The sequence below is a fragment of the Engystomops pustulosus genome, chromosome 3 (assembly GCF_040894005.1).
Source record: "Engystomops pustulosus chromosome 3, aEngPut4.maternal, whole genome shotgun sequence".
Classification (NCBI taxonomy): Eukaryota; Metazoa; Chordata; class Amphibia; order Anura; family Leptodactylidae; genus Engystomops; species Engystomops pustulosus.
This window is the reverse complement of record NC_092413.1, coordinates 154,420,942-154,443,955: the sequence shown is the minus strand read 5'-3', so window position 1 is coordinate 154,443,955 and position 23,014 is coordinate 154,420,942. Positions and strand designations below refer to the sequence as shown.

Genomic DNA, 23,014 nt, shown 5'->3' with positions numbered 1-23,014 from the left:
GGAAATCTACCATTTTGTTTTCATGCAAATGATTGCTGTTGCTACATTGATGTAAAAATGTATCTTGTTTAATCCCTGAACCTATTGATTTTGCTGAAAGAAGCAAATCTAAAATTATGATAATGAGGCTCTGTCGCTCATGTGGTAGCGCCGGTGTTTCTCCTCTTACCCTAATTATGTACTCGTTCGCTTTACTATCCCCCGGCTACTGTGTATGAGTCATTCAGCTCAGGTTGATTAGTCCTATCTGGACAGTTCAGGAAGCTTTGTGTAACGTGTTTATGTACGGCAGCCATTCTGCACCCCACTTTCCCAAAGTCCTGAATTTTATATAATTTTTTTTTTTTTTTTTGAGCAAAACCACTCAGATCAGGGTTAAAACAAGATATGTTTCTGCATCAGTGTAGCAACAGCATTTTCATGGTATGTTTGGTTCACAATATACAAAAACAAATTGTAGATTTCCTTTAAATGTGTTCACCTCCAATGACCCTTATCTTGTTCAGACCCAGTCTCTCTATTGGGGATCAGACAGATGAGCATTAGTTTGTCTGTTGAGTAAGAGCCAGTTATCCCTAGCCTTACACACCAAGCAGATACATCAGGAAATTCTGATAGTGTTCTGGTCTCTGTTGTTGTTTTCCCTTCCCTCTTCTAATCTCCATATGAATTAAATACATGATAAAAATAACTCAAGTTTGGGTTGTAATATCATTATACAGGAGCCTGTCACCATTAAAATGCAGTGTTATTTCTAGAAAGAATGATATAGAGCAGGAGCAACTGAGCTGAATGATAAGTTGGTCTGTGGGATAAGATACAGTACAACCTGTATTTTGTTTATACCTAGAAAGAGCAGTTTATAGGCAGGTGTCTATACTTAAATGAATAACAACATAGAATTTTTAACAACCTTTCCAGTTCAGTTGTTTCCAAAACACAATTCCATTTGTCAATCATTGTGAGATCTTAACCACTTTCCTTTCTTTTACCATACAGGAGATCTATGGATACAATCTCTGCCGGTGGAAGTTGGCTTTGGTGGCTGTAGGGGTGGTGTGTACCGGAGGGTTTCTCCTCCTCCTTCTCTATTGGATGCCTAAGTGGCGTGTGAAGGCAACGTGCACTCGGACCACATTGAGGGACTGTGATGTTGTGCTGCTGAGAACGACTGTAAGTCTAGAAGTTATTCGGGTAGCTTGACCTGGCTTATACAAGCTGAGAGGCAGACGTAACAAGCCACATGAGCTCCTGGAAATTGTTCTTTGTTGAAATGATCATTTGTTGGCTGCTTGTTTATAGAACTTTTATAGCTGCAGGGTTATTGACTTTATAATTCTTCTGCTGACTCTGCTGCCCTCTACTCATCTTGCATTGGGCTTCATGAGAAAATAGTCTTGCACATTAATTATCATCATTATTTAGTTTTAGAGCATAATTGATACCACGGTGCTGTACGTTTGATAAGGGGTGCACATAAATTGAATATAGACCAGAACAAATGAAAGTGCAAAAGGCACATAACTGCATTAAACAGATACAAGTGGATTGAGAACTCTGCCATGAGGGCTTATAGTCTATATCATGCACATGGACATTAATTGTAAAAGCATTGATGATTATACACGGCAAATATTTTCCCAATATCTTATCCCTTACGTATTACTGATGTCTTGAAAGTCAAAAATGCTTAAAGGAAATATACCACAAGTCAGGCATGATCAACCAAGGGCACTTCCAGACCCATGCACTGTGACTGTAGTAATCTTCTTATATGTGTTATCCATGGCCTCCCTACTTCTAAAATCAACTTTTAAAATTATGCTAATGAGGCTCTGCTGTTACCCCCTGCCTAATGCAATCTCAGCAGAGGATGTTTCCGCACACAGTCGGATGGGGGCTGGCTAAGGGAGCAGGTGCCTGGATCTAGGAATAGGTGTCCCTAGTTTATCCACGCTTCATTGTGATGGCAGATTTCCTTTACCACCGGGAAAGTCTAGAAAAAATTGCCCCGTCTATGTAAAGACTTTTTTTCCTTTTCTCTAACAGACCCCATTCATTCTACATTTACCTAAATATATTTCCTACCTACTCTTCACAATAGGTAAAGGTCTTACTGAGGGACAGACCAATGTGTACACACATTGATGAGGAGAAAGCTGTATGCCAGTCCTCCTGTGCAGCACCGGAACGTCCCATGGAGGCATACTCCACTCCCTGGCACACTTTCCTTCATTTGGCATAATAATTGCGATTTCTAGCTTCGCTTCAATAATTGTGATTATTTCAGGGCTTATATGCCCAAAAAACTGGCATACAAGTCCTGATAAATCTCCCTCACAGTGTGTTTGTTTGTGAGGATGCTCTGTGCCGTCTCCAAATATATCACGTGTGCATACATTTTAAGTTCATTTCTGAACAAAATTCTATTTATTACCCAAATAATCACTTCTGTGATCATATAGTTCCTTGCACAGGAACCAACCAAGAATACTCTGTTCCCTGCAAATCTATGTACTGAAATGCCTCAATTCCACATCCTTTGATAAAGATTTTTCCTTATCAAAGTAAAATAGTATGGATAAAGTTTGTTTTCTGGGCAAAAACCAAATGTTTCCTACCTCAGTTGTCCCCACTTGCTGTGATGTCACGTCTGTAGCTAGAGTCCTGGCTCGGATTGGACAGGTAGATCCTGTGTGATGTGGAGAAGCTCGGAGGAGGGTGGTGGTCTGCAGAGGTCCTTCCACTTTTGCACTCTGACTGCAGACATCACAGCCTTGCACTCAGGCTGCAGCACATTGATAGGCTGCTGCCGTCATGTGTCACTCATGTGATGTCACCGCTGTGGCCTTTGTATACAAGCGGAGCAAAAGGAGGGCTATGCAGGAGAGCTTATCGTATAGTGGTTCACCATATGGCATGTACATGATAGATTTCATTCTTATGGCATGTAGAATTACTATCCTCTTCATGTTTGTAGGAGCAAAGTAGGAAAAACTCTAAAACCTGCACATGGTGCAGCCACTGAGAGTTAATCGAATCCATTTCTGCCAACAAATTATTTTCTTTTATTTGCCAGGACGAGTTCAAAAGATGGTTTTGTGCAAAGGTTCGAGTACGTTTGTGTCCAGGAACAGATCCCTTTCAAAGCCCAGAATCCATGGAAAGCAAAGTGATCAATGGGCACACAGGCCACCTACCAGAGAGTCCCACCGAGCACAGCGAAGGTCATCCAATGACCAACACGGCAATCCCACAAAACGAGGTATAGCTTCTTCTAGATCTTGTGTTTAATGTTGTCCATATACATTGCTGTGCTGAGACAATGGGTGCAGCATTTATAACCTTTGCTCTGTTCAGAAACAGAGGCTTATTGTGTAATCAGGTATCTGTTGAGGATTTAGCTGCCAGTTAAAATGGAAATTGGAAGTGTAAATGCCTTTTTTTGGCTGTGCTATTAAGTTTGTAGTTCTCAAGTTAAAGTGAAAGCAAACCAGTATTACTGAAGATGTTCCTGGTGTTTCATAATATGCCTGTTATATATTAACCTTTGTTATTACAGGTTCATTATTTTGTCCATCACAGTGTGACTTACTACTGGAATGATTTGCATCAAACTTTTAACTACTTAACGTAAGTGATGGTCCATGTTATTGGGATGTTCTATGTATTTTTCTTGTATGTGTAATTACATCCTCACTGCATCCTCGCTTCTCTTCTATAGTGATTCAGTTATCTACTGTATAAGCATTATAGTTTGTTCTCCTCCATTCTGGACAGCACAAAGTAAATACTGGTGAAAAGGGAAAGCTCTTTTAATTACCAGTGCTTCTAATTGACTTTTATGTAGAAAAGACCAACTTCCGTTGTGCCGCCAATATTCATTATAGAAAAATTGGCACAGGCTGCATTTCACATGGGATTGAGCTGCAGCGCTTGGCTTAACAGCACCTTCATTGATGGCAATTGGCAGAATTATAGTTTATATTACATTACAGGCGGTCCCCTACTTAAGGACACCCGACTTACAGACAACCCATAGTTACAGACAGACCCCTCTGCCCACTGTGACCTCTGGTGAAGCTCTCTGGATGCTTTAAAATAGTCCCAGACTGCAATAATCAGCTTAAAATTGTCTGCAATGAAGCTTTATTGATAATTCTTGGTCCTATTACAGCAAAAAAATGTGAAACTCCAATTGTCACTGGGGCAAAAAAAAAAATTGTCGGGAACTACAATGATAAAATATACAGTTTCGACTTACATACAAATTCAACTTAAGAACAAACCTACAGTCCCTATCTTGTATGTAACCCGGGGACTGCCTGTATATTGTGTTCAGATTGAATTCTGTAAAATATTTTATTCCATTTTCTAAACATTGAGGCATCTTGTTTCTTTGTAGGGGTCTAGACGATAGGGTTTCATGTGTCGCCATACACACTGAGCACAGCAAAGGATTGAGCAAAGAACGCCACAATTATAGGTATGTACCTCCTTTTATGCTCATTATACAAGCATAATTAGAGCAATTTTAAATGCAGCTTCGCTAAAACAAGTTATGTTTATAAAAGGGTTTTATTGTGCAGAAAATACCTACACCTATTTGATAGCATTTTCATTGTACTGACTTACAGAATAAAGGTATAAAACATTTAGCACATTTGTAGTAATGAATTGACGGTCCAGCCAGGCTCCAAACACGATGCTTTCTTTATTAATGCATTTAGTAGCAATACATAGTATCCACTCTGGCAGATAAATGTAGCCTACACGTTTAAGGCAGTGAACCTGTCCTCAGCCATGACTAAGGACAAGTTCACTGCCTGAAACGTGTAGGCTACATTTATCTGCCAGAGTGGATACTATGTATTGCTACTAAATGCATTAATAAAGAAAGCATCGTGTTTGGAGCCTGGCTGGACTGTCAATTCATTACTACAAATGTGCTATGAGCTACTGCTCAAAAAAACATGGTGGGATTGCAGTCTTCTTCCTTCTTTCTTTTTAATAAGTTAGAAAGTTAATCAGTAATTTATATAGTGGCATTAATAAATACAACAAATAGACCTTTTGGCCTTGTTGAAAGAACACTAAAGTGATGGGTTGGAGGAAATCTGCCATCTGCTTTTATGCATTTTGAACCAAACATAGCTACACTTCTGCAGACGTTATAATGAGCCACTGGCTCGTTGTAATGAATCCTATGTAAAAATGCCATATACTGCAATACAGTAGTATTGCAGTATATGGTATGAATGATCAGACCATGTAGGGTTAATATACCCTAGAGCAGCGGTTCACAACCTGTGGGTCGCGACCCCGGCAGGGGGCAAACGACCAAAACACAGGGGTCGTGATTCTATTAAGTTTTTTGCTGCGTTTCACGGCAAAAAAACGTAATAAAACGTGTGTTATAAGCATTCACTGCGACCTGTCGGCTGCTGTATACAGGGGAAACTGGAGGACCTGTGGTGATGTCATCATCACATGACCCTCCAGCTTCTCCTCTACACAGACTCCCGCAGAACAGGACTGCTCTGCTCATAGTGAGTAGAAACTAGAACTTGAAGCAGCTCCAAAACTGGGGGCAGAAGGGGGGTTGTAGAACTGGGGGCAGAAGGGGGGTTGTAGAACTGGGGGCAGAAGGGGGGTTGTAGAACTGGGGGCAGAAGGGGGGTTGTAGAACTGGGGGCAGAAGGGGGGTTGTAGAACAGGGGGCAGAAGGGGGGTTGTAGAACTGGGGGCAGAAGGGGGGGGGGTTCTAGAACTGGGGGTAGCAGGGGTGACCAAAAGTGGGGGCAGGAAGTAGGATGAAAACAAGGGGAGCTGCAGTAAAGCAGAAGTCTGGCAGCTCAGAAATCAGGACGAAGAGGTGGAGGAGCAGAAGCCTGAAGACTCCTCTGTGTGATGCCAGGGATGCTGCAAACACCACAGGGAGTGTGATGGTATGTGACATGTATGGATGTGTAGTACTGATCCATATAGTGAGTGTATGGTATGTGTGATAATGTGTATGTCTCCATGTGTATCTGTATGTATCTGTCTGTCAGTGTGTGTGTGTTTGCCTCCATGCTTGTATGTATGTATGTATGTATGTATGTATGTATGTATGTATGTATGTATCTGCATGTAGCTATACTTGCTGCATGTGTGACTGTCTGTTGGTTTGTATGTACATGAGAAGGAGAGAGGGCTCTGTGTCAGTATTGATGTGTATTATGAGGTTCTGCAGCAGCTGAGATGTGTATTATGAGGTTCCGCAGCAGCTCAGGGGTGTATTATGAGGTTCCGCAGCAGCTCAGGGGTTTATTATGAGGTTCTGCAGCAGCTCAGGGGTGTATTATGAGGTTCCGCAGCAGCTCAGGGGTGTATTATGAGGTTCCGCAGCAGCTCAGGGGTGTATTATGAGGTTCCGCAGCAGCTCAGGGGTGTATTATGAGGTTCCGCAGCAGCTCAGGGGTGTATTATGAGGTTCCGCAGCAGCTCAGGAGTGTATTATGAGGTTCCGCTGCAGCTCAGGGGTGTATTATGAGGTTCCGCTGCAGCTCAGGGGTGTATTATGAGGTTCCGCTGCAGCTCAGGGGTGTATTATGAGGTTCCGCTGCAGCTCAGGGGTGTATTATGAGGTTCCGCTGCAGCTCAGGGGTGTATTATGAGGTTCCGCTGCAGCTCAGGGGTGTATTATGAGGTTCCGCTGCAGCTCAGGGGTGTATTATGAGGTTCCGCTGCAGCTCAGGGGTGTATTATGAGGTTCCGCTGCAGCTCAGGGGTGTATTATGAGGTTCCGCTGCAGCTCAGGGGTGTATTATGAGGTTCCGCTGCAGCTCAGGGGTGTATTATGAGGTTCCGCTGCAGCTCAGGGGTGTATTATGAGGTTCCGCTGCAGCTCAGGGGTGTATTATGAGGTTCCGCTGCAGCTCAGGGGTGTATTATGAGGTTCCGCTGCAGCTCAGGGGTGTATTATGAGGTTCCGCTGCAGCTCAGGGGTGTATTATGAGGTTCCGCTGCAGCTCAGGGGTGTATTATGAGGTTCCGCTGCAGCTCAGGGGTGTATTATGAGGTTCCGCTGCAGCTCAGGGGTGTATTATGAGGTTCCGCTGCAGCTCAGGGGTGTATTATGAGGTTCCGCTGCAGCTCAGGGGTGTATTATGAGGTTCCGCTGCAGCTCAGGGGTGTATAATGAGGTTCCGCTGCAGCTCAGGGGTGTATAATGAGGTTCCGCTGCAGCTCAGGGGTGTATAATGAGGTTCCGCTGCAGCTCAGGGGTGTATTATGAGGTTCCGCAGCAGCTCAGGGGTGTATTATGAGGTGCCGCTGCAGCTCAGGGGTGTATTATGAGGTGCCGCTGCAGCTGAGTTGAAGCTTTAGTTTTATTACTTGGCAGAGGGTAGGGGCACACATTTTTAGGCTCGTCCTGTTGGTTAAATGACCTCAAAACTGCCCTGACCATGATACGGCTGTTTGGGATGATAAACTAGGGAATGTTTCGGGGAACAGGAGACCGTTTGAGATTCTGAATTTTAAATACTGTCACGTGAGTTCACTGCAAATCGGCCCCCTGAGGCTCTGTCGCCCAGGGGCCTACTAAAACCTGGAGCTGGCCCTTGGTAGGAGGGAGGGGGAACTAGAACTAGGGGGCAGTATTATGGCAGTGATATTCTTGTACATAGTGGTACAATATAACGGTTAGTATTATAGTATTATAGTAGTTATATTCTTGTACATAGGGAGCAGTATTATAGTAGTTATATTACTGTACATAGGGGCAGTATTATAGTAGTTATATTCTTGTACACAGGGGGAAGTATTATAGTAGTTATATTCTTGTACATAGGGGGAAGTATTATAGTAGTTATATTCTTGTACATAGGGGGAAGTATTATAGTAGTTATATTCTTGTACATAGGGGGAAGTATTATAGTAGTTATATTCTTGTACATAGGGGGCAGTATTATAGTAGTTATATTCTTGTACATAGGGGGCAGTATTATAGTAGTTATATTCTTGTACATAGGGGGCAGTATTATAGTAGTTATAGTCTTGTACATAGGGGGCAGTATTATAGTAGTTATATTCTTGTACATAGGGGGCAGTATTATAGTAGTTATAGTCTTGTACATAGGGGGCACTATTATAGTAGTTATATTCTTGTAGATAGGGGGCAGTATTATAGTAGTTATAGTCTTGTACATAGGGGTCAGTATTATAGTAGTTATAGTCTTGTAGATGGGGGGCAGTATTATAGTAGTTATAGTGTTGTACATGGTTTAGGAACTGTATTGCAGGGTCACAGCATTAGAAAGGTTGAGAACCACTGCCCTAGAGGGTCTATAAAATTGTAAAGAAAAAAAAACCCCTAAAAGTTCAAATCACCCCCTTTCCCTAGAACTGATATAAAATGTAATAAGCAGTAAAAATCACAAACACGTTAGGTATCGCCGTGTCCCAAAATGCCCAAATATAAGAACCTTTATTGCTGGCAGTAAACCACAGTCCTCAAAATGTAGCAATGAAAACATCAGCTAATTTTTAAAAGTTATTAGCGTCTGAAGATGGCGAAAATGGGTTTTTTTTTTTCGTACAAATTCGTTAAATTTTTGAAAATGTATTGAATCACAATAAAAAAATATAAATTTGTTATCACCATGATTGTACCGAACCAAAGAATAAATTGGAGCGTACAGTGAAAGTTGTGAAAACTGAGCCCACAAGAAAGCGACGCAAATGATTTATTTATTTTTTTTTTTACCAATATCACCATGTTTTGGAATTTTATTCCAGCTTCCCAGTACACTGCATGGACTAATAAATAAAGTCACTGAGAAGTGCAATTTGTTACACAGAAAATAATCCCTCACACAGCTCTGTGCAAGGAAAAATGAATTACCGTATTTTTCGGATTATAAGGCGCAGAAAAAATCCTTTGATTTTCTCAGAAATCAAAGGTGCGCCTTATAGTCCAGTGCACCTTATATATGAACAATAATTACAGACATCTGCCTTGAACTGTGCACAGGTCTGCCACCTGATGGTCATTCATCCTTCTAATCGGGTGCGCCTTATAATCCGATGCGCCTTATATATGAACCTAGACATTTTAGCAGGCATTTATTGATGGTGTGCCTTATACTCGGGTGCTCCTTATAGTCAGAAAAATACAGTAGTTATGGATTTTTGTAGGTGGATGGCGAGAAATGAGCGGCAGTCTCCTTTTTGACTCAAAGGGGCAGATTTATCAAGCAGTCTGAAAGTCAGAATATTTCCAGTTGCCCATGGCAACCAATCACAGCTCAGCTTTCATTTCACCAGTGCTCATGAATATTTTAATGGGGAGCTGTAATTGGTTGCCATGGGCAATTGGAAATATTCTGACTTTCAGACACTTGATAAATCTGCCCCAAAATCTATAAATATGTTGTGCTGACACCTAGTGGTCAGTGTGAAAACTGCACGGTTTTATGAATGGTAATTCCAAGGCGTCAAAAAAGGTGCAAGTACAGTATGTATTTCAAGTGACTTTCTAAGAAAACGTCTATAAACAAGTTGTCCAAGCGCTCCAAATGTGTGTTATCAGCAGGTTTCTTTTATGTTATGCACTACTATAGTTCACTACTATATAACACTACCTTCATATTGACTTTATCAGCATGCTCTTGTTACAAAGTTATGCTGATAATGTGGAGAATGGTTACGCAAAGGCAATAATCTTAAGTATTTATAGCTGTTGCTATAAATGAAGATGTGAAGATGTAAAGAGCTATGTCTGCATTTGCAAGATTAATGTTTTGTTTTATTCTTATAAGGTTCCACCACCACAACCTTTTTCTCTGCATTCTGAAGCAGTTTAGTAGTTTATATAAGTTGAATTCATTTATGTTTTTTCTTTTGTCTTTCAGGAAGTTATTTTATGGAATAAATGAAATTACTGTTAAAGTGCCTTCTCTTTTTAAGCTTCTTATAAAGGAGGTAAGTTGAATCCTCGGCCAGTTTGAGCTGGTTGGGTTTTGCTACATATTTTTCTTGCAGTTCGTCCTTGCTAATAAATTGATACAGTTCAAGAATCAGTCTTCTTACAACATCACTGAAGATTATTCATTCTTTAGGTATGTTAGAAGCGTATACATCGGCACGCTATATATTCATAAAGAATAAAGTCCTGGTACAGCATCATAGGTCACATCATCCAATGGCTTATATTTCTTTGCCACAACTTGTATATTAGATGGAATATATGTACCGTATATATTCGTGTATAAGCCGAGTTTTTCAGCACAAAAATGTGCTGAAAATCCTCAGCTCGGCTTATACACGAGTCAATAGGCAGCCCAGCACCCAAAAATAAATAAACTTATATACTCACCCTCCGGTGGCCCCGATACACAGTACAGCTCCCCCGATGTCCGCGCGGGTCCGCATCTATCTTCCTCTGTCTTTCGCAGGGCGGCGCCATGTTCTTCCCGCCCGGCAGGCACATAGTATGACGCGGCCGCTGCTGATGTCATACTATGTGACGGCCGGAGAAGAACATGGCGCCACCCTGCGAAAGACAGAGGAAGACAGAAGAGGAGCCGCGCGGACATCGGGGGAGCAGCGCTGTGTTTCGGGGCCACCGGAGGGTGAGTATATAAGTTTATTTTTTTTTTTTTTTTGTTAGTGCTGGGCTGGCTGTATACTTAAGGGGGCAGGCTGACTATATACTGGGAGGCTGTGACCAATGCATTTCCCTCCCTAGGCTTATACTCGAGTCAATAGGTTTTCCCAGTTTTTGGTGGTAAAATTAGGGGTCTCGGCTTATACTCGAGTATATACGGTAAATCAGAGCCACAAAAGACAGAGGAAGATAGATGCGGACCCGCGCGGACATCGGGGGAGCTGTACTGTGTATCGGGGCCACCGGAGGGTGAGTATATAAGTTTATTTATTTTTGGGTGCTGGGCTGCCTATTGACTCGTGTATAAGCCGAGCTGAGGATTTTCAGCACATTTTTTCAGAGCCACAAAAGGATCTGTACGGATCCTTGACAACGCAACAATGTTGTTTCATTGGGTTAGTCCCATGTTGATAATCTGGTATTTTATAAAAATAAAAACAAACCCAATGCACCTGAATGTGAACAACTTGCCATATAATACGGTGAGTGTAATCCAACTGTATTGCACATTACGTACTGTGTATTGATCCCTATAATGAAACACAATTATACTGGTATTTCCAGCCATCCGATATGTAGCATCCCTCTATTCCTGACCCGTCTCCTTGTTCCTGAGACAATAGACTGTAGTTGCCATAATCGGGCAGTTTTCTTACTTTCCCTACACACAAGAAAACAAATGTGATCATTGCTTTGTTGCTACAATCATATTTCTATGCATTACAATATCTTTTAACTTTTGTTTTGCATATTTTTTCTTTCAGGTTCTCAATCCTTTCTACATTTTTCAACTGTTCAGTGTTATTTTGTGGTCCACAGATGAATATTACTACTATGCAGGTGCCATTGTGTTAATGTCTGTAATATCCATTATCAGCTCTCTGTACACGATTAAGAAGGTGAGATATTTCCTGGTTCATATTCTTCCCTATGTATTGTTGATAGTGTTATATGACCCACTTGCTGGAAAATTAGATGAAAATCTTTGTGATACTGCCATTTTGACAGATATTTGGGGAAATAAGTTTTGCTAAGACTGGAGTTACATGCTCTATTTTATTCTTGTGAAGACAGGGACATGCTCCATTCCTTTCTCTTGCAGCCTATTCACCTTGGCGCTGGTGCTTATTACACTACTTATGATAGAAGTTGTTCCGGGCATTTTCTTACCGCTAAAAAAGTTTGCCCCAAGTTTCCAGTTAGTCCACAGTTGGCTGTGGTGATCATTGCTCCAGTGCCCTTGTTATCACAGTGATATTTATGTATGCAGGGATACACTCAATGGTGGAATTTATCGTGGTTTGTACACCAGTTTTATTCATTGTTTTTACATCATGCCGTCAAAAACCAAAATTATTTGGGCAGACTGAAAAATAATTACAGGCAGTCTCTGACTTACAGATGACCCCTAGTTACAGACGGATCTCTGCCTAGTGTGACCTCTGGTGAAGCTCTCTGGATGCTTTAGTTTACTCCTAGACTTCAATGATCAGATGTAATGTTTCTGTAATGAAGCTTTGTTGATGATCCTTGTTCCCAAATTTGGAAAATCCAATTGTCACTGGGACAATAAACAAGTTTGTTACAATTATAAAATATATCACTTCTGACTTGCATACAAGTTCAATTTGGGAACAAACCTAAAGAACCAATCTTATACATAACAGGACTGCTTATAATCTACAAATCACAGAATTATTAAAGGAAACCAACGACCTCAAAAACATAAACCCTATTAATACTTACCTCCGCTCCTCTTCATCTTGATCCCGGTGCTGTCTGTCGCTAATCTTGACACGCAGGATCACCTAGAAAAGAAAGTAAAAATTCTCTCCCACTCTCCCAATGCGTTTTTAATGTTTTTGAGGTGGCTGGCTTCCTTGAAGTGTAAACTGGGCACCATATCTTGTATTTAAAAAAAAAATTACGGTACTTGGGACCTTCTAGCATTAACTCATGACTTTCTTCTTTTTATAGCAATACATAATGTTACATGACATGGTTGCCGCTCACAGTATTGTCAGAGTTACTGTGTCCCGAGAAAACAAAGGTAAGTCATTTAAAGGGGCTCTGTGGGGCTAACTATGCTTGGGGTAGAAAAGTCTTCTATGGCTGCACTAACGTTAAACATGTTTTTTTTTAGCTGACTGAACATTTTACTGTGTTTCTGGTTGGGTTTAACCCAGTGCTGGTGTCTGTTGCCTTGATTTTGAATGTTTTACTGAGTATTTAAATTTTATCTTGAATTTCAGGCTTCAGTCTCTAGTAGTAGAGACACCTTGTGATAGTTTGTTTATAACCTGCTGCTAGTTTCAGACTCCTCTCATGTAAGCATGACTTTCTCAGTAATACAAGGTGGATCACACACCCGCCTGTCTGTTGAAGTTCTTTAAAGGGGTTGTCCACTTTTGGCAAACAAGTGATGTTATTTGATTTATAGAGTTATACAGTTTTTCAATATAATTTGTTTAGTTTCCTCAATTCCTGGTTTATCACGCTTGATTTTGATGGTAGATTTTTTTTTAATGCTTGATTTTTTGATGGTAGAAAATAGCGCTCAAAGTCAAAAATGGGCATTTTGAAAAATATAAAAAATTCAATAAAAAGTGATTAAAAGGCCTTACAGTCCAACTGTTAAAGTCGCAAAAAATGACACCATACACCGAAGTATGAGAAGGTTATTAGCGCCAGAAGACAACATTTTTGTGCAGGAACTTTTCATTTTTGTAAATGTATAAAAACATAAAACCTATATAAATCTGTTATTCCCGTGATTGCTCCGATCCAAAGAATAAAGTAGACGTGTCATTTGGGTCGCACAGTGAAACCTGTAAAATCCAAGCCCACAACGGCACAAATGCGTTTTTTCACTGCATTTGAAATGTTCTTGCCGCTTCCCAGTACGAGGCATGGGATATTTAATACCGTCACTATGAAGTGCAATTTGTTACGCAGAAAACAAACACACAGCTCTTTACAAGTTATAAATTTTGTAAAGGAGTGAATAATGGAAACGCCAAAATGAAAAAGGGCCTTGGTGTTAAGGGGTTAAAGGAAGTTTCTGATAGACAACTTTTAGCTTTACTTTCATTCATTGGTTCATGAAATATTTTCATGTGTTGCGTTATAGTAACCTATACACATGAGTCAGTAATCCTCTTTCTCTATGTCTCCTATTTAGAGGCTGAAGAAATCCTTTCTACTGACCTTGTACCTGGGGACATAATGCTCATCCCACCAAATGGAACCATTATGCCTTGTGATGCCGTCCTGATCAGTGGTACCTGCATTGTGAATGAGAGCATGCTAACAGGTAATGCACTGGCTCATCATTCTTCTATCCCTTTTCTATATAGGGATCTGGAGGAACGTATGCATTATCGCTTTATGTAACGGCTTGCTGCTGTGTACACAAAACAGTCATATTAAATCAAAATATCTTTCTTAGTTAACTGACTAATCCCTTCCTGACCGAGGATCATTTGTGCCTGAATGTTCAGCTCAATTTTTGCTCTTCTTTAAAGGCATCTGTATACCAAGCGCACTGACATACTGGTGTGTGCCACCTTTGGAAGGAAATACTCTTCTTTTCTTTTAGCTTCTTATGCCCTAGTTTTAAATACAAAAGCTTTTAAAATTATGCAAATGAGCCTGAGGGGCTACATGGGAGTTAATGGACCCTGGGGCCCCTCAGGGACATAAATTTGCATAATTTTTAAAGCCCCCTTTTCTTAAAAACAAGGGCATAAGAAGCTAAAAAAAAAGAGCAGATCCTGCCAGAGAGGGCACGTACAAGCATGTCTGTATGTTTGGTTTACAACCTTTACCTGGTGTTAGATGTCTTTTAAATGATGATCTCTTTAGAAAAGTTATACATATCATAACAATTTTAACTTTTTTTTTTTTTTTTCATTTGACACGTGAGACTTTAACTTAAATGGATAGTTTTATGAATTACATTTTTTTTTTTTTTTTTTTTTAAATTGGCTGAAAAATGACTACAAATGTGAAAAAATAAGCTTTTTTGTCATTTTTCCCATATCGCTACAACATTTTTCACAAATACAGGCGGTCCCCTACCTAATAACACTCAACTTACATACAACCCCTAGTTACAAACTGGATATTGGCAATTTATTGTACTTTAGTCCTAGGATACAATAATCAGCTGTAATAGTTATCAAATGTGTCTGTTATGAAGCTTTATCATTAATATTGGTTCTTATGACAACCCAACATTTTTAAAATCCAATTGTCACAGAGACCAAAAAAAGTTCTGGCTGGGATTACAATGATAAAATATAGAGTTCCGACTTGCATACAAATTCAACTTAAGAACAAACCTACAGACCCTATCTTGTATGTAACCTGGGGACTGCCTGTACAGTTAGTGACAGGTTCCCATAGAGCCACATTAACTAAATAAATGCCACCCTTCTTTTAGCTAAAAATTGTCCCACATCCCCATAAAATCAGCTTGATTATCTTACCTGGCATACAGCCTGAAGAAGCATACTGCAGAGTGCTGCTCGCCCATCCCCTCTCCATAGGAAACCGTGCTGCACAACCGTTTTTACAGCAAACGTTTTTTTTTTTTCGGCAACGTCGTGATATGGTGAGGACACGTTGTTCTTACCGTATCATGCACGGGCGCCATAGGCGTACATCTGCCCGCAAGTATATTGTCCCCACAACGGTTGTGTGATTGCAGCCTTAGTGTCCCTGGATGATCATGCTTGATCTTGATGGTAGATTTCTTTAATAGCTCTATCTTGCTTATTAAGTCCTGGGGGAGATGGGGTCCGTGCGTAACGTTACTCCCGCCGCTCAGAATTGAATCTTTTGTTGTGGTTTGGAAAGCATGCTGTTGTATACTAATGTGTAATCTCTCTCTATCTCTCCAGGGGAAAGTGTGCCAGTGACAAAGACCAACCTGCCAGACCCATCTACAGATTCCAGGGGAGGGGAAGATGAAATCTACAATACTGAAGTTCACAAGCGACACACTCTGTTTTGTGGGACCAATGTCATCCAGACCAGATTTTATGCTGGAGAACCTGTCAAAGCCATAATTGTCCGGACAGGTATACTTTATTAAAGTCTATTCCAGGATCTTTTTTATTATTATTACCATGTTTCCCTGAAAATAAGGCAGTGTCTTACAATAAAAGAGGCACTATGTCTTATTTTTACGGGATGTCTTATCTGAAATGAAAAAGAATTTGCATTCCTTGTAGAACGAAAATTTAACAACTTTTCTAACTTTCTCAAAACTCCAAGCTCTCTTGGGACTTCACTTCTTTTAGAATGAATGGCCCCAATCTATTATGTTCAGCACTTTCCTTCAATGAGCTTTTCTTGTCCCAGTAGCTGCTTGTAGCATTTGTAGTGCAACAGTCTGATTTTATCCCATGAATTCTTCCCCCATGTCACAACCTCTTGCAGTATCTTAATGATCTACTAATACTCATGTATGGTGCCGGTGAGCTGTAGCAATGGCTGCTGCTACGGCTTACTTTCATGGGAAAACTTATATTTCTAAGATTGGATAAAATTGAACTAGGTACTAGCTTATTTTCGTGTGTCTTATTTTTAGGGAGACAGGGTATTATTCTATTGTTACAGGGGTACAGATTATAGGAACCGATTCCTGCACCCCCGCAGTCAGCCTTTCTTTGAAACTGTGATCTCTTCACTCCTTGCAGTCATATATTATATTGCCGCTCAGTCTCTTTCGCTTGTAAACAGGCCATGAGACGAACGGAAGTGACATCACAGGCCTGAGAAGCAGGGGCTTCTTTTATCATCTGTGTTAACACTCTTTAGACCTCATGCAGACTGTATTTGTGTGGCCAGTTCAGAGCCACCACGCTTTGGGCAGCTATTTGCTGCCATTGTCTTTTATTATGCACAGAAAAGATAGACAGCCCTATTCGCCTACTAGTGGCGTTGTGCCTGTTCTATTAGCGGCGTGGCTTCCAGGTTCTTATGGAGATGAAAGGAGCGCCCACCCCTCCCATCCCCAACGTGCCGTAAAGTCCCCCCCCCCCCCTTTCTTTTTTATTTAAACTTTGAAAGTTGCCTTCTGTTGTTGGAATGAAAACTTGTTAAGTCTTGTGTGTTTTTTTTAATTTTTTTTATTTTAAGGATTCAGCACATCGAAAGGACAGCTTATTCGTTCCATACTCTACCCAAAGCCCACAGATTTCAAGCTTTACAGAGATGCATATCTGTTCCTGCTATGTCTTGTAGGCGTTGCTGGAGTTGGCTTCCTGTACACTGTTGTAAATAGTATTTTAAAACAGGTGTGGATTTTTTTGTTGTTGTTGTTTTTACAGCAATTTTTTTGTTTGCTTATTTACTGTAAGTAAAACCTTTTTTGTGCATGTCTGATTTTCTAGGTTCCAGTCAGCATTATTATTATTGAATCACTTGATATTATAACCATCACAGTACCTCCTGCGCTTCCTGCTGCAATGACTGCTGGGATAGTGTATGCACAAAGGCGTCTAAGAAAGCTTGGCATCTTCTGTATTAGTCCTCAGAGGATAAACATCTGTGGGCAGTTAAACCTTGTATGCTTTGACAAGGTAAGTTTACTTTATTTTCATCTAAAACTGCTTGGCACTATGTTCATTCTTCTAGCTAACAATAAAAACGTGAAATCGCTTGGCACAGATGGATGCAACCATTCAAAATACCAGATACTTTGCTTACCATTAATGTCAGTTTTGGTTTTTCATTATTTTATAGTTCTCTTAAAAAAAAAAAAAAAAAATCTGTACTTTGGCCGTTAGAGGCTAGGTCTGCTCCTGGTTTTAGTAGGCCCGTGGGCGACAGAGCCTAGGTTGGCCCGTTTGCAGTGAACTCATGTGGTGGCGTTAAATATTCAGAAACTAAAACTTCTTCTTCTGTTACCAAGTTTTTCATTACAAAAAGCCCCTTCATGGGTATTTTATATAAGCCCTCCACACATCCCATATGAATTCATTAAATACAGCTCCCCTTACCCCCATGTATTCCTTATGTACAGCCTTACGTGGGCCCCCCAGCAGCTCTGGGCCCCAGCACTTGCCTAGGTACGCCCAGTCCTGGCGCTGGCCCTGACTAGTGATCCCACTGAAACTTGAATTTAAAATCGGAGCATGCTTGGTATAAAAAAATAATAAACCAAAAATCCAGTAGGCGTATGATCTATTGTTTTTTATTTTCTAGACTGGCACTCTTACTGAAGACGGTCTGGACCTCTGGGGAATCCAAAGAGTAGAGAACGCACGGTAAGAAATGTTACTGACTTTTATATTCTTTGTAGAACCGTCCATCTTCAGAGACTTTCCTGTAAATGAAAACCTCTGAAGTGAGCAAGGATGTTTCTCATGTAATATGTCTTTTACTGGTCACAAAAAACCCACAATTACCTTTAAATAATTTCAGGTTCCTTTTGGCGGAGGAAAAGGCTTGTAGCGAGAGTTTGGTTAAGTCTCAGTTTGTTGCCTGTATGGCCACCTGTCACTCACTCACAAAAATTGATGGAGTTATTTCAGGCGACCCACTTGACTTAAAAATGTTTGAAGCCATAGGATGGGTAAGTAACTTTTGAGGGCCTTATATTAGTTTTATGTTTGTCCAAGAAAAAAACGAGTTTTTTTTCCCCAAAAAAATGTTTAAACTAGTTTACATTATATGCACAGTTTATGAGGAATGTTGATGAAAAATGCACTGTGTCTTAGATTCTGGAAGAAGCCACAGAAGAAGAGACTGCACTTCATAACAAGATAATGCCAACCGTAGTAAAACCTCCCAAACAGCCGGCCACTGAGCAGAAGCCAGCCGATGGCGTGGAAATGGTAAACCGATCTCTATTACTGATGTGAACATTATTGTTATCATGTTTTTATTGACACTGTCTCACAGTTCTCTATTTTATTTTCAGGAACTTTTTGAATTACAGGTAACTACACTTTTCTTTTCTTTTTTTTTGCTCTTAGACATTTACTGTTGCATGTTAATGTTTCTCTCTGATTAGCAGCTGATGGGTTAATTTCCCTTTTATCAATGTAGCATAACTACTATGGAAAAGAACCCTATACCCCAACCCAATCAGTCTGTAACAGCAAATCGTGAAAATTGGACACAAATGTCTCTTCTTTCATATATTTAAGGGTTTGTCCCAAGTTTTTAAGATCTCCCCTGCCCACAGTATAGGAGATAACAAGCTGATCAGTGAGGGTCCGACTGCTGAAACACCCACTGATCATGAGGGATCCCATGGATGGAGCAGGAGGCTAAGTATGCACCCTTCTGCTCCATTCAATTTTATGGGAATGGTGGAAATAGCTGAGGACAGTGTAATGTATACAATTCTTATCCTACCGCTCCAACTATTAGTGAGCATGGGATCCCCCTTCCATGGAGAGCTTTGGGACCTGTTCTTCTAATTGGCCAGAGTCCCATCAGCCGGACCCTCGCTGATCAGCTTGTTATCACCTAACTGTGGGTGCTGTCACACGTCGCGTTTACTGCATGCGTTTAAAAACGCATTGCTACAGCTGAAGGGATATTTCCCTAATTAAACAGCTGTTAACGCTTGCATTTACAAAACGCATGTGTTAACATCGCGGTTAACGCATGCGTTAACAATACGGTAACAACCGCATGCGTTAACCGCGATGTTAACGCATGCGTTAACAATGCGTTAACGCTTGCGTTTTGTAAACGCAAGCGTTAACAGCTGTTTAATTAGGGAAATACCCCTTCAGCTGTAGCAATGCGTTTTTAAACGCATGCAGTAAATGCGACGTGTGACAGCACCCTGTGGATAGAGGATTACTTAACAATGTGGGACAACTGATTTAATCTGTACAGGCGGTTCCCTACTTAAGGACACCCGACTTACATACGACCCCTAGTTACAAACGGACCTCTGGATTTTGGTAATTTACTGTAATTTAGCCTTAGGCTACAATTAGCAGCTATAACAGTTATCAAAGGTATCTGTAATTAAGAGTTATTGATAATCCGGGTTCTTATGACAACCCAATATTTTTTAAATCCAATTGTCACAGAGGCCAAAAATATTTTGACTGGGGTTATAATGATAAAGTATACGGTTCCAACTTACTTACAAATTCAACTTAAGAACAATCCTACAGAACCTATCCTGTTCATACCCTGCAGACTGCCTGTATCTTCTTTTTGGAAATCTTTACTAAATAAGTAAAACAAATGTATTAAACCTCCAGTGTCAACTTTACCCAGTAGGTGGCAGTATATTTTTACTTTACAGAAATTATGGCATGTTAAAATTTCCTTTTTGTATTTTAGACCAGAGACTATATTATGGTCATTTATTATTGGGCAGCTCCTTGGGACAGTCCTGTTTCTGTCCTTGGTGCTCCGTTGCCCTTCAAATTCATTGGCTTTGGCAAAAAGCATAAAAAAAGCACATGCGCCCGAAAATTATAGGAGACTGGAGGAACTTTTTAAAAAGTTGCAAGTCATGAATCTGGCTTTTCCCTGCGGCGTTGCACTAGCAGTAGTTTTAGGTTTATGCCAGTGTTGCAGTCGCTTTCATCCGACTTCCCTCCATACCCCTTTAGTGTTCAAGATTGTACTGGAGACTCTGTTTCTGCTTATGTTCGTGCTTGGACATGTAACAAACCACAGGCATGGGTTGGAGTAAAACACAGAGCTCTAGAAATGGACATTTATGATGATACTTGTGTGGAAAATGCAGTAACCGCACAATTTATAGGCTAATGGAGAAAGCCTATAAAAGGGTTATTTTAAGACTGCTGAAGTAGTGGACAATAAAAAGACCTAGCTGGCCCTGCCCATAAAGCGGCAGCATTTCCTGATTGCGTTGGTGATCTAGGTTGAGGATCTTTAGGTATAAGTGCGCCCAATATGTGATTTGTTGTGCTCTCTATTTTACTTGCAGACCTCATATGAAATTGGAATTGTACGACAGTTTCCATTCTCTTCAGCTCTGCAGCGAATGGCAGTAGTAGCCAAAGTACTGGGAGAAAAACGCATGGATGCCTATGTAAAGGGTGCCCCTGAAGTGGTAGCTAGCCTTTGCAGATCGGAAACAGGTGACGACCAATTCCTTTAATGAATGAATATAGGGGGCTTCCCATAAATCTACCTTTATTCTCTACGCTTGGAGTAGGGGATTCATTTCTGGTAGCAGGGGATCCCAGGCCTACGGCCATCAGATCAGCAAGATGAAGGAAATCAAATTGCCCCATTGCGATACAGACTTAGGGCATTGGCTCGTCCTCTGAGACATTCTGGAAGTAGTAGTGGAACTTGTAGTTTATAGAGCAATGTCCAGATGACCAGCCACTACTTGAAGATGAAATCAGAGGGCAGCTGAGGGGGGACTTTGTCTCTCATTCCAACAATTGCACATATATACCCTGTCCTGTGGGTAGGGGTTAAATGTAGATTATGGAAAAAGCCATTTACAGGTGGTTCCATACTTAAGAACACCCGAGTTGCACACGACCCCCTCCTTAAAAACTAACCCCTCTACCCACTGACCTCTGGTGAAGCCCCAGACTGCAATGATCAGCTGTAAAGTGTCTGTAATGAAGCTTTCTTGATAATCCTTGGTCCCATTACAGCAAAACTCACTCGTCACTGGGGAAAGATAATAACTTTGTCTGGATCTACAATTGTTAAATATACAGTTTCGACTTGAATACAAATTCAACTTAAGAACAAACCTGTGGAACCTATCTTGAATGTAACCCGGGGACTGCCTATAATATGAAACCTAATCCATAGATGCCGTGTCAAAACTAAAATCTGTCAGCATTTCCATTAGGTTAAAACTTTTGTAGAGATATTTAGTGGCTTGGCACACACCTTAATTTTTGTGTTATAGTTTAGGTCATAGGTACATATGACAGACATGCATTGCATACATGTTATCTGCTTCTGCCGGTAATTATAATGTAGATTTTTTTTAACAGAAAAAATATGATGGTAACATAACTTAATTCACATTTTTTTTTCTTGCAGTACCTTCTGATTTTGCTGTTATTTTAGAAGACTACACAAAGCAGGGATACCGTGTCATTGCACTTGCACATCGTAAATTGGAGTCCAAAATAGCATGGCACAAAGTACAAAATATTAGTAGGTATGAAGTATTTCTGTGTATTCATTGATCTGGCATGTGTCTATTTTACAAACCTTTAAATTAAAATGCATTAACTAAATAATATTTTTTTGTGCTAACGCTTCCACCACCTCCCCAAACAAAAGTAAAAAGTCTACAGCTGGTGAAAATAATGGGGAGCAGTGCTATAGTTTTCTTATACGTTCTGTGTCTAACACACATACACGCATATATACATGCCGTATACATATCTGTATATATTTGACTCTATGATGGACTCTCATCTGATTGCAGAGATGCTATTGAAAACAACATGACTTTCTTGGGTCTGATCATTATGCAAAACAAACTGAAGCCAGAAACTCCAGCTGTTCTTGAAGACCTTCGCAAAGCCAATATCCGTATGGTCATGGTCACCGGTAAGCGACAGCAATCGCAGAGTGAGAGCGTTTGTGTTGTTCTTCCAGGTTTGATGCTGTGCGCTTACACTGAGCTGTTTTACAGGAGACAACATGTTAACTGCAATTTCTGTTGCCCGAGACTGCGGAATGATACTACCTCATGATAAGGTTATTGTAGCTGAAGCACTACCTCCTAAAGATGGCCAGGCAGCCAAGATTAACTGGCACTATGCAGACACCATGCCAAGGAGCAATTTGAATGCAATAAACCAAGAGGTCAGTGGTAAAGCGTAATGGGGTTTTGACTTCACATTTTAAGCTAATTGTTTTTAAATGCTGTAATTTTACCTAAGACCTTGACATGTATGGAACTTGCATCTATGTGAAGAACAGAATTCACCTGATCCATTGAAAAATGCATCTACTGCCACTAAATCCTTAATACCAGTATTTGTGAACAAAAATGGGGTGTGACCAAAGGTTATTCAACAGTACAAATGTCCTAGTATTAGACCATAAATAAGTGGGTCAGACCAGCTCCTAATAAACCCCAATTACCACCACACCCTAAGGTAGCTAAATACGATCTATAACCTATTGTAGCCCCAGAAATTGGAACATTAATGTTTATTTTATAAAAATTCAAGTCACAAAAAAAGCAGATGATATGGTACAGACTGAAAAGTTACAAAAGGTTGTAAATTGCTATTACAATACATATGTACATATGTGGGGTAAGGAGCACTCAGGTATCTGGGGTAACGCTTTCCCCAATGCACGTTTCCGCTTGGAATAGCCTTTGTTTGCCTCTGAATCCTTGACAGTTATGAG

At 40.5% G+C, this 23,014-nt stretch overlaps 1 protein-coding gene across 2 annotated transcripts in view; it reads left to right on the top strand.

Moving 5' to 3' along the window:
• Positions 1 to 23,014, top strand: part of ATP13A3 (ATPase 13A3) — a 72,744-nt gene that overhangs the window by 14,640 nt on the left and 35,090 nt on the right. For both annotated transcript variants that reach the window (XM_072142640.1, XM_072142639.1), the window contains exons 3-21: positions 1,000 to 1,173; positions 3,080 to 3,265; positions 3,563 to 3,633; positions 4,406 to 4,486; positions 9,900 to 9,969; positions 11,419 to 11,553; positions 12,632 to 12,704; positions 13,836 to 13,967; positions 15,559 to 15,738; positions 16,802 to 16,959; positions 17,056 to 17,244; positions 17,870 to 17,931; positions 18,089 to 18,239; positions 18,385 to 18,501; positions 18,588 to 18,605; positions 20,595 to 20,748; positions 21,683 to 21,803; positions 22,077 to 22,201; positions 22,287 to 22,459. In XM_072142640.1, the coding sequence (XP_071998741.1) occupies positions 1,000 to 1,173; positions 3,080 to 3,265; positions 3,563 to 3,633; positions 4,406 to 4,486; positions 9,900 to 9,969; positions 11,419 to 11,553; positions 12,632 to 12,704; positions 13,836 to 13,967; positions 15,559 to 15,738; positions 16,802 to 16,959; positions 17,056 to 17,244; positions 17,870 to 17,931; positions 18,089 to 18,239; positions 18,385 to 18,501; positions 18,588 to 18,605; positions 20,595 to 20,748; positions 21,683 to 21,803; positions 22,077 to 22,201; positions 22,287 to 22,459 (2,370 nt within the window). The remainder of the gene's footprint in view (positions 1 to 999; positions 1,174 to 3,079; positions 3,266 to 3,562; positions 3,634 to 4,405; positions 4,487 to 9,899; positions 9,970 to 11,418; positions 11,554 to 12,631; positions 12,705 to 13,835; positions 13,968 to 15,558; positions 15,739 to 16,801; positions 16,960 to 17,055; positions 17,245 to 17,869; positions 17,932 to 18,088; positions 18,240 to 18,384; positions 18,502 to 18,587; positions 18,606 to 20,594; positions 20,749 to 21,682; positions 21,804 to 22,076; positions 22,202 to 22,286; positions 22,460 to 23,014) is intronic.